This window comes from Opisthorchis viverrini (genome assembly GCF_000715545.1).
Source record: "Opisthorchis viverrini unplaced genomic scaffold opera_v5_24, whole genome shotgun sequence".
Classification (NCBI taxonomy): Eukaryota; Metazoa; Platyhelminthes; class Trematoda; order Opisthorchiida; family Opisthorchiidae; genus Opisthorchis; species Opisthorchis viverrini.
Window position 1 is genome coordinate 756,478 of NW_008751680.1, and position 10,879 is coordinate 767,356.

At 43.0% G+C, this 10,879-nt stretch overlaps 2 protein-coding genes across 2 annotated transcripts in view; one reads left to right on the top strand and one right to left on the bottom strand.

The window, feature by feature from the left end:
* Window positions 1-1,552: 1,552 nt before the first annotated feature.
* On the bottom strand, window positions 1,553-10,272 carry T265_12919 (hypothetical protein; the record flags this gene model as incomplete). The annotated part of the gene is made up of 3 exons (XM_009166287.1): window positions 1,553-1,770; window positions 7,243-7,701; window positions 10,232-10,272. Coding segments are annotated over 3 exons (717 nt in total), but the record flags the coding sequence as incomplete, so codon positions are not given.
* A 347-nt stretch (window positions 10,273-10,619) lies between these two features.
* Window positions 10,620-10,879, top strand: part of T265_02081 (hypothetical protein) — a gene marked incomplete at both ends in the record, with an annotated part of 51,284 nt that continues 51,024 nt past the window's right edge. The window contains one exon of the mRNA XM_009166240.1: window positions 10,620-10,674. Coding sequence (XP_009164504.1) covers window positions 10,620-10,674 — 55 coding nt within the window. The remainder of the gene's footprint in view (window positions 10,675-10,879) is intronic.

Sequence of the window (10,879 nt, forward strand, 5' to 3'; positions counted from 1 at the left end):
ATATATATATATATATATATATATATATATATATATCGGACACTTCCTTGTTCCTACAATCAACTCCACTTAATTTGTCTAGTACATCCGCGCTCACTATATCACGCGACTCCTTTGTTCCGCAAACACTCAAATCACGTGACACAACAGTCCCGCTCGCAACCTAGACCGACAATAAGTCGGTTCATTTTTGTACGCGTTGGAACGATTCTAGATATTATACACACGTCAAACCTCCCTAAATATTGGAAGACACGACAGTCTACACACACTCCCGCGCGCGCATGGTGCAGGAGGTCAACCAAACTCTTCAAATCCACGGAGAATTACGTAACACGTGTTACAGCTATAGTGCGGGGAAAACACGTTCCCGCCACCCGGACTTTCACGAAGGAACCCTCGCAAATGATTTGCTCCACATTTCGCATTGCATTTATCTTATACATGGTGCAAACGGGCTAATGTGTAGATGTGATCTTCCACTAGAACTTCGCTCACTCTAGTTGACCTCAAAGCCTACATGGTGCAAACTTTACTCTAAACATAGCAGTCACTCGGTGTGCGTTTCGCTGCGACTAACAAACTGATGATGCACTCACAAATGTCTATGAATCAGCTACAACCACCGTACGACGGGTGCGCGGTCATTACAGCTGACAATGATGATGCCTAACACGATCGACTTTTTGACGTTATTGGTGGGTTTGCCGTTATTCCAGCATGAGAGGTACTCGCGTATTCGCTTGCTAACTTACCGCGTCGGACGCTTGACATGCTTAGCTTTCCAATCTTTGCAGGCAGCAACACTACGACAGTGTTTTATAAGAAAACCGCTGCTCGATTTTAATCTCAACGCCAAACAGCCGGTTCCCACCAAAAGTATGGTTGTGTATACACTTTCCAGCTTATTACCCTACAAATGGATCCGACCGGATCGGCTTTTACTGTCGATCCATATTGATTTTGAATTAATGTTCGACTAATCACGTGCTCGGAAATCCCTATTTAGACTACTTAGGTTAGCAAAGCATTCGCGTTTGGTTTTCTACATGTTTGCTGAAAAATGCCCCCACTCCTAAAATTGACTACAATACTGGGATGTAACTGGCGAAACTCTTACCGTTTCGCGCAGCGCAACAAGATCTGTCAATGAACTAAATCCTTTGGGAAACAGCTTTCAATTCAAATCTGAGTTCGACTCCTTAGCCTCCGTTGCGCCCAAGAAATCCACATCGTAATCGTTAATCTTCGGCAACCAATGTGCTTTTTAAATATTCGCATTGCCTTTGGAAAAATCCTTGTATGCTCGTTACTGGATGAATTGTCTCTCTATGTGAGCTTCGGCTTTCAAACTCCGTGTTCGTCCTCATAAGAAACCCACATATCTCCAAATTTTTATTTTTAGTTTTCTTTTAGCGTATCAATCAAACCAGAGTCAAATCCCAGTGATGTGATCGCAAAGTCTTATCCACACAAAGTAAAGAAGCGAAGCAAAGTAACTTCCTGAATTTAGAAAAAAATAGAGTGGAAGTCAACGAAACGAAATAACCTCCTATGAGTCGTAGTCCATGAAGTCCGCTTCATCAGCCACAAAGTCGTCATATCCGTCTGCTGCGCCATAGTACGTGTCGTTATCGTAAACTGTCGTTTGATTGAAGATTTGCATCGGAGCATGGTATCCGTGCCCCCACCCACCGCCCCAACCGTATCCACCCCATCCTCCGAACAGTGCTCTACCAAGGAGACTTCCAGCCATTCCAGAGGCAACACCTGGACAATGGAGACATCAAACAAGTGAAAATTACACGCTGACCTATTTGCCACTGTTTTTGAAAGATGTGTGTAGTCAGCTGATTGGTAAAGATTAATTTCAAAGGCTGTTTTGCTGATGTCAGACTGATTAACACTGTGCTGCGATCGCCTACTAGTTGGGCTGATAAATATCAAAACATGGAGGATACAAGTGCTCTAAGGAGAAGCCATGGCAAATATTGTACTCAACTGGACTTATCTCCTTTAAACATGTAGGTGAGTTGCAGCTCCATCACTCGCAGTTTACAACGTAGTGTCTCTGGAACATACGGGTAATTAAGAAGCCCTAAACCATAATGCCTTGGATACATGTGAGGAGAATACGCACACCCGATCCAACTCATTAACCACAAAGGATTGAGTACGTGTTGCTGTGCTGTGTCAGTCGTCTTTACATTTTACTCAAATGGGAAGGCTGAAGCTTTCACGACGGCTGAATAACAGGCGACAAAATGTGCAAACTTTTCCTTCAGAATCGGTACTTATTTAGCCAGTAATTCAAATATATAGCATACGAGTGTTCTCCACAATTTCCTATCCTCCGTCTGATCATTATTAACAAATGCATCCCAACCCAGCTTTGTGCTCCTGAGGACCGTACGGTCACTGATATCTATTGTATTAGTGAGTTCTCGTCGCCGTCGGATCACCCCATTGGTTATCTACGTATCTACGCTCAACCCTTTTCAAAAGTACCCGCCAAATACATCAAATTTTACATGTGTCAATACCATCGGATAATTCTTCGTAGAAATCAAGTCCAGAAGTTTCAGTGGGAAGAATAGCTGAGCCGTAGGCCAAGATTCATCATCATCATCGTCATCATCGTCGTCGCCATCGGCTGTAAAAACCATGTGCTCCCTGTAAGATTGTTCTAGCTGTCACCAATCGTTCACCAATCATTTGAGTATGTGGGGCAAATAGCTGTGCATTGGTTGCGGCAGCTGATATGAATGATACGTTAAAATATTTGTCAGCGAACTTTTAGTCGGGAAGGCTGGAAAGAGATCCATGCATTGAAGGTAATGGCTTCAATGCACGAGGGCCATTTGGCATGCGACTGGATTATGTCTGAAAATGTCCTGTCTCGGGGTCCTCATTCAGAGAGATGGCAATGGCCAGTGCAGCTGAGTTTGCTGGTAAAGGTTTTCATACTTCGCTACCAAAATTTTGTTTGGCTCCTTTCCACCCTTCGCCGGGTTGTGTAAAAAGAACCCTTCGAGGAAGTCGGTCGGCTGGCATAAGGAGCAGCCACCAAAATGGTGTTACCTGTGGAATGTGATCGATTGTGGGCCAGTTACCTCTTCCGGAAATCACTCAGAAACGGAATCTTCATAATTAACACGTGACAAACCTAAAGGATATTCTGTGTTGCTTTTTCATTGTTACAGTTCTGAAATCTTTGTGTGCGTTTGTAGCCATTCAGTAACGAATACATCCGGTGTTGTGTTCATGATAATAAAGTGTTATTCTCAAGATTTTCACCCAAACAGCAAATGTTACTGACCCTCATGAATTGGACTTTCAATGTTTTTGTTACCATATTCCTAACAAAAATCAATTTTGAAGAGATGTTCCGATGGCATTTATTCCACATGCTTCCCGCTGAACTGTTTCCGGATGTTTTATTTAGTTCCACGGCATTTCTCACCATAAACTTTAACTTTAGTTTTGGAATATGGTATACGTTCCAAAGGGAATCCTTATCGGGGGTTACTGTTTCAGGCAACCAAACTACTTCATTAGGATATTGCCTTACCCGTGAGACGCTGCTGAATGGTCGGGATTCTCCGGTCACGGTCTGCATCCATGAAGTTCGCCTTAATTTCGAAGCAAATTCGTTGTTACAGAGGGGTTTAGTAAACAACCGGTGGATTTGTTTACCGAACCCCTCTGAAAAGATGACTTCCCAATCGGTCCCAAGCATTTTCCTATTGATTGAAAAGTTGTTGTTACTTTTGCTATTCCTGTTTTATAACAAGAATTGTTAATGATTTACACTCATTGTCTCCTATAAGCATTTGTTATAGGAAGCTCCCCGCTGAGAAATAATTTAAAATGGGGTGCAGTTCAAACATGGAAAGATGAATCAAATCACTATGAGGAAAATTTGAATGACCTGGAGTACAGAGGCAGGGCGCCAACTGTGTCCTAAATCTCGTTAAATTTAATGGTTCTTCAGTGCTGATCGACTATCTTTACGTGGCAGTCAAATATTCTTCGAACTGTCTTTGTTGTGCTCTTCCGCAGTCCCCTCACCCTGCTGTAATCTCCGGCACCCATTGTAATGTTTATCTTCGCTTCTTCTTCTTCGCCGTACAGTGTTTGGGCCTCGATAAATACACCCCATTGTATATAAATCTGGTTTACACCGGAGACTCAACTGAAACTCCTGTTTATTATATTCTTCAACTAACAATGCAACTAACTGAGCCGCCTCATGTTTCAGTTGGTACGCTATTCGAAATAGCTGTGTTCATTCGTAAAGGAAGCTAATCACAAGTTTGCTGAAGACTCTCTTCGGCAGCCCACGAACGGTTTGGCCCTTCTTGGGGATTACCAGATAGGCGCACTCTCCGAGGTTCCAACAACTCTATGTTGTGTTTTAACCTAAATTGGACAGATTTTAATAAAAACACTCATTTGCACATCACTTTGATTTCTACGGGATACTTAACTGAATCTCTCATTTACGATAATTGGCAACTGAATGTGCTGAAGGGGAAGACCGGCAGCGTGATGTCCAAGAGTTTTCAGCAACCTTGTGAGTGGTTTCTTTTATGAATACATACTGCCATATCTCGAACATCTTGCCAAGCGAATCACGGGGCGGAATCGGTGGATCACATCAACCTGAAGAATATCATTAGCGGGAGATTCATTTGAGTTTCTCATGAAAACCAAGTTGATTGGCAAATGAGTGAGTTTGTCGAAATCTGTGCAATTTGGGTTCAAGTAGAACGAAAGGTTGACGGAACCTCAGGGACTGCGTCTACCTAATGACCCACAAGAAGAGGAAAAACCGGTCATGGTCTGTCGAGGAGTTTTCAGCAATCTTAAGAGTAGTGCATTACAAAAATATATATGTATCGCGATATCTCGAATACCGTAGTGACTGAAAAATGAGGCGGCCTGGCGCAGCACATTCGGTTGCCGGGAAACATCAAAAGATTCAGCTGGGTTCCAGGTGAGTCTCTCGAAAAACCAAATTAGTTTACAAACGAGTGTATATTCGCTAGACTTATGAGTAGTTTACTTTATGAAAATGTTTAGGCCTGTTCACATGTACACATTCTCGTCCTCCAGACGAGCCCAGCACACACGTTTGCACACGCGTGTGCCTGCAGGCTCAGTTTGTTGACCCACTCATTCGGAGTGTCAGTCACTTTTGAACTCTCTTGTTAGTCGATCGTATTTCAAAATATTTGAAATATGTGTGCTGTACGGACTCCGCCAAATAAGCCTAGCTGTGGCAACTCGGTTGGTTGGGATCACCTCGAGTGAATCCGAAACGAGTGTAGCTAGACTTATGAGTAGTTTACTTTATGAAAATGTTTAGGCCTGTTCACATGTACACATTCTCGTCCTCCAGACGAGCCCAGCACACACGTTTGCACACGCGTGTGCCTGCAGGCTCAGTTTGTTGACCCACTCATTCGGAGTGTCAGTCACTTTTGAACTCTCTTGTTAGTCGATCGTATTTCAAAATATTTGAAATATGTGTGCTGTACGGACTCCGCCAAATAAGCCTAGCTGTGGCAACTCGGTTGGTTGGGATCACCTCGAGTGAATCCGATAGCCATGTGGATTGTATTACTGTGTGTGGTGGACGCAGACTCCGATTGTTTATTACCGGACCGTGAATACTCCAAGTCATTTTATATTTTGTTTCACCTAGCACTCTGATCCGGTACGTTGATCTTGGGTGTTCTAAACTGTTAATAGGTCATTTGCGACCACCGTCAAGCTATGGTTTCAATAAAGAGTGTCACATTTGGGAGGTTGTATTAATGTGATGTTAGCCTGGCCCTTTTATTATGATCTCATATTCGAAGCAACAGCTGTATTTGGGTTACATACCCGTGAGTGTGGACTGGTGAACTTTAGCGGAGTAGTCGAAGAAGCTACCATTCTTTGATCGCCGTTTACAAAGAACTGTCTTGGAGCAGTTTTCACGGATTTCACCAAACTGTCCTTATTGTTTTTATGGTTGTAAGGAGATATTCCCACCTTCTGACAGAAGTACAGGGAAGAAGCCAACGTCTCATTGCTAGTATCAATTCTCCCAGGCCCTCCGGCAGGTCTCACAGTTATGACCTTGAGGCTTATGGGGCAAATTTTTCACCAAATGAAATAACGTGGATGTTTGCGGTGTCACGCTTGTGTACCTGAATTTGGTAAGCAGGGGTCGCGTCTTCGAGATCCACCCATGGGCACTTGGATCCACAATCAAAATTTTCAAAACCCATTCGACACCATTTTTCTAGGGTGTACCTTGAATAAAAACCTTTCTGTGCTATTAAATAACCCCATGTTCTGAGTTTCTGAATAAATTTCGTTACATATTGCTAATATTTTATGGATATAATGATACACTTCAACAGAAAATTGAATTAGGCATCCAAAGTTGGTTTCCTTCTCAGGCACCTCACAGCTAGTACTTGCGAAACGTGTATAACCGAGCTCGGTCTTGTCGAAGAGGTAAAACAAATACCGCACGTTTGCATACAGCACGTGAGAGAACGATTCTATTTGGCACAGGCGGAAGATGAATCTTGTTTATCAGCTATACAGCTTTCTGGTCGCTGGAATTTTTGTGAGGAAATACCACAGTATGGAGAACACATGTCGGGTGGATGGGGGAAGAAACCTCAAACATTTGCACTTGCTCACTGTGTGGACCACGAACGCAAAGTATGCCTCTTTTAAGCAGTAAAGCGGTCGAGGAGTTTTGAGCAACCTCACGAGTAATGTTACATCCCTACCGTGCATTGTTATACTGGGGCATTGTACCAACTGAAACATGAGATGGCCTGGTGCAGCACATTCCGTTGAAGGACACCATAAACGAGAGATTCAGCTAGAATTGAGTTGAGTCTCCCGTGAAAGCCTGGCTGGTATGCAAAAGAGTGTATCGTTATCAAACCAGTCGTGCATAGATGAGAGTTTTTAACTTTATTGGTTTCGCTTATGGCAATTTCAGATTTTTTTATCAAAGATTTCACAAATCCTCTCGTAAGGCCAGAGTTTAAAAAAATTCTTATTCATATACCGTGTTTGACTTTGCTTTTGTAGTGAGAATATCTCCAATGAACAGCCCCCTCTGTTTTGGTTTCACGTATTGCATAATGAGTCGGCTGCATATTGGGGCTCCAGAACCTATTGGTTTCCTGCCTCCCGTTATAATGACTGGACGGAACAACCACTCACCGACTGCTGCACTTCCAAGTAGTCCACCTCCTCTGTCAGCAGGCTGCGATGGAACCACTACAACGCGTTCTTGTGCCTCCGGTCGACTTGATTCCTGTCTCGCCTGAACTACGGGAGATGGGTAGATATACATTGGTTGTTGTCCAGCGAAGGGAATTGGGATCATCGGAGCCATCACTGAAGTTGTCGGCGAAGGATATTGCATCGGGTAAGGGCCGAAAGTCGTTGCGTAATGTTGTGCCTGATAAGGCACCTGAACTGGTTGAGCCATTGTGCAAGGCATCGGGTTTGGAGTTTGCGGACCAACCAGAATGTTATGAGGCACGTAGCTTGGTGCAGGTTGGTATGGGGGTGGAGGTGATGATGGCTGGTATGGGGGTGGAGGCGATGACGGTTGGTATGGTGGTGGAGGATAACCCGGATTTTGGAGTGCGTTGTCGTAATTTGGAGTTGAGGGGGCTAAAGTGGGGTGTTAGGTACAAATTACTCCCCAAATCTCATCCAAGTTTGCTGATCAGCGAACACAATTTACTCCATCATTGTGTTTGTGTAGACTGAAATGAGTATGAGTCTAGATCAGTGATATTTTGACTCCACCTCGCCTTCTACTCTTAGCAGTTGATAAATTGGGTCAACTTCACTGTTTGTTGATACATTTTCCTGAAACACGGAACTAAACATTGGAAGGGATGGTTCCATACAGTATGAGCTCACGGCTCCCATTTGTGGACCTCAACTTCGCCAGGAAAGCCATCACTGGACTGTTAGATGGTAACAAATTTCCAAATGCCCCTTTAAAAAGTAAAGGCCTCGGCCAACTGGTCAAATTAAGACTGAAAGCCCATTTTGAATCCACTGAAGAATGTAGGGAACAGCTTCGAGAAACATTAATCCGACTTCTATATCTTGGATTTATCGCAGAATTCGCAATACAAAAACTTAAGCGGAATGTAATACTGTATATAAATCCTGAAATATACATCCGCCGTGCAGACGACAGTCTTGTCATCCGAAGAACTGCACTATGGTGAACATTCCGGCTAGCAAACACAGTTTTTGATGTCATTCACCTCAGTGGGGAAAGGGGACGATTATTAACGGCCATTCTTGGATGTTTTCACCACGAAATTGCCAAATGGGCAGTTACACACTGAAGTCTACAGAAGAGCGGCGCATACATACCGAAGTAAAAGAAGGGGAACACGCGCGAATTTCTGTAAAGAAATGGATATATTGGAAATTTCATGTGAAGAACCCTCAAAAAGCCAACTCGGCCAACTAAACTGAACAGAAAGAAGGAAAACAAGTCACACTTCCTTAAATCAGTAAAATTACTTGGTTGGTAGCAAGTTTGTTACGGTAGCGCCCTAAGAAACTGCGAATACCTTGTAGAGATCACTAGTAAAACCAAAAGGAATTCCAAAGACACTGGTAAGGACTAACTTCATTCCTCAAAATCACGCAGCAAATTCGACAAATCACGTGTGACAAGGAGAAAACAAGCCTTTAAGCTGAATCAATGATTACAAACTTGCAACCTACAGATACGACCAGTTTTTACTCGTTTCCGTACACGGGGATCAGAAAGGATACAAATCCTATTGGAGCAGATTGAAGTGAACAAATACGAAGAAAGAACGTGAATTCACAGACGCCACCGAACTCCATTGTAAATACCACCATCCACATACAAAAAACACCATGAACAGAGAAAGCAGAACTGTACAAGAAACTGGAGCAGCAATATATGGGAGAGGCAGGTGAGTCCAGCTCCAAAGGATTTATTCAGCTAACGAATTTGCATCCGAGGAAACAAGTGACGTACAGAGCGCAAAATGTTGCTAAAAACGAGGGAATCTATTTAGTTCACACCCAAATTACATGCTGATGAGCCCTGATAAGAACTTCCCCCTTTTGTGTGGATTCACCAGAATAATTGCGCCAGGGCAGGAGGACGACTGTTCAAACGACAGTTATGTGAATTTGAACAATACACATTCCGTAAAACCCACGACATAAATCTGATTAGCTCATCAGACTTTAGGGAATCGCCGGGCACACGAACGATAACTACATAAAACACGGAAGTACAAGGGGCCAATAGAACGAAAGAAGAATATGAAGAAACCTTATTTGAGAATGGGCCAATCATATCAAAGAAATACCTACTGAAAGTAAAAATTGCTGTATCAATCAACCACAATGCAACACAAATGGGGGAACGATCGAGGCAAAATGTATTTAAAAAAACAAGTGAGATTAATGCAGACCCCAAGACGGCACAAATTACAGAAAAGCATCCCACTAGTTAGTAAGTCAACTGAATTGGTTTTAGGTAAGCTTTGTAAAAGTCAAAGACGCGATCCCTTTAAAGGAAGTCCCCACTCAACTGCCCATTCATGATGTCTGTCCGATTGCAAGCGAACTGTCGAGATCGGCCACCTGACCAATCGCCCGAGCCACCAAATATTTCCTTGCGATACCGAATTGTAAATACCACCGCCTGACCACGTAACAACACATTTACTAAAAATGGTATTGTGTTGGACGACCTAATGGGCAAAACCAAACGCGCTAGTACATTCACCGGAACTAAAGAACCTGAATCCTTTATCTAAATTTCTAAGATTAATCGAACTTTAGGCACCAGTCATCATATAAAGTGAAACACAGCAATATAAACTATCTGAAACTGCCGGTCCGCAGTTCGCGAGCTTTATCCTGAAGGGCTCACTGCTCATTAGGAAGTAGTGGATCCAGAATTGTGGCTTCCCCACGAACAGAGAGTGATTCAAACCATCGCTCATGTCACGTTTCTGAAAAAACTCGGATTAAAGCTTCCAAACCTGTGTATTTCGTGGGCAGAAATCCATAAAAAGTGGATGCAGTTGTCTCCTTATTGATGGCTTCATGCTGAATCTACGAGGGATGATCATTAAAAACCTCATTAGCGTTATCACTTTAAATGACATATGCGACAGATACTTACCTCCCGGCGGAGAAAGAGTTGGAGCGGGTTCTTTGAACTGTTGGAATGAGAACAAGTTCCAAATTTTAAATCGTTTTGACGAGCTTCTGTGAACAAACTCACAGGGAACCTATTTAATTAAATATTGAACTCTGAACTTAGTTGCAATGTCTCTAGGATGTCCCATTGAGACTCATCATCGACAGTTTGGCATCACTGAATAACGCTGATGCTTTGCCGCCGTGCAACCTTGATTCACCCGAATTAGAATAAGAATTAGAGCAGAAGGAGAAAAGACTTAATACTAGCCTACCACAACCGTTACGAGATGCCTTATCCTCCAGACACTCACTCAGGCAATCTGGGTAGAAAATGATCACAAGAACGCCACTGAAATCCATTACCAGCCATGCCTTGCAGTGTCAAAAACCAAGCTCAGTGTGAAACGGTTTCCGTCCTGGGAGGTAAGTTGCACTGAGAGCCCCCAGACTTGTCGTAATTTCTTTCATACCCCTCTGCCACGTTAAGAGTTTGATACATTTCTGCTCCCGTCATTCTGAATTGGACAAAAAATGAAGTACTCTATTCGGCATGCGTCATACATGGCCTATTCAAAACAGTTTCTGATGCTTGGCATATATATATATATATATATATATATATATATAT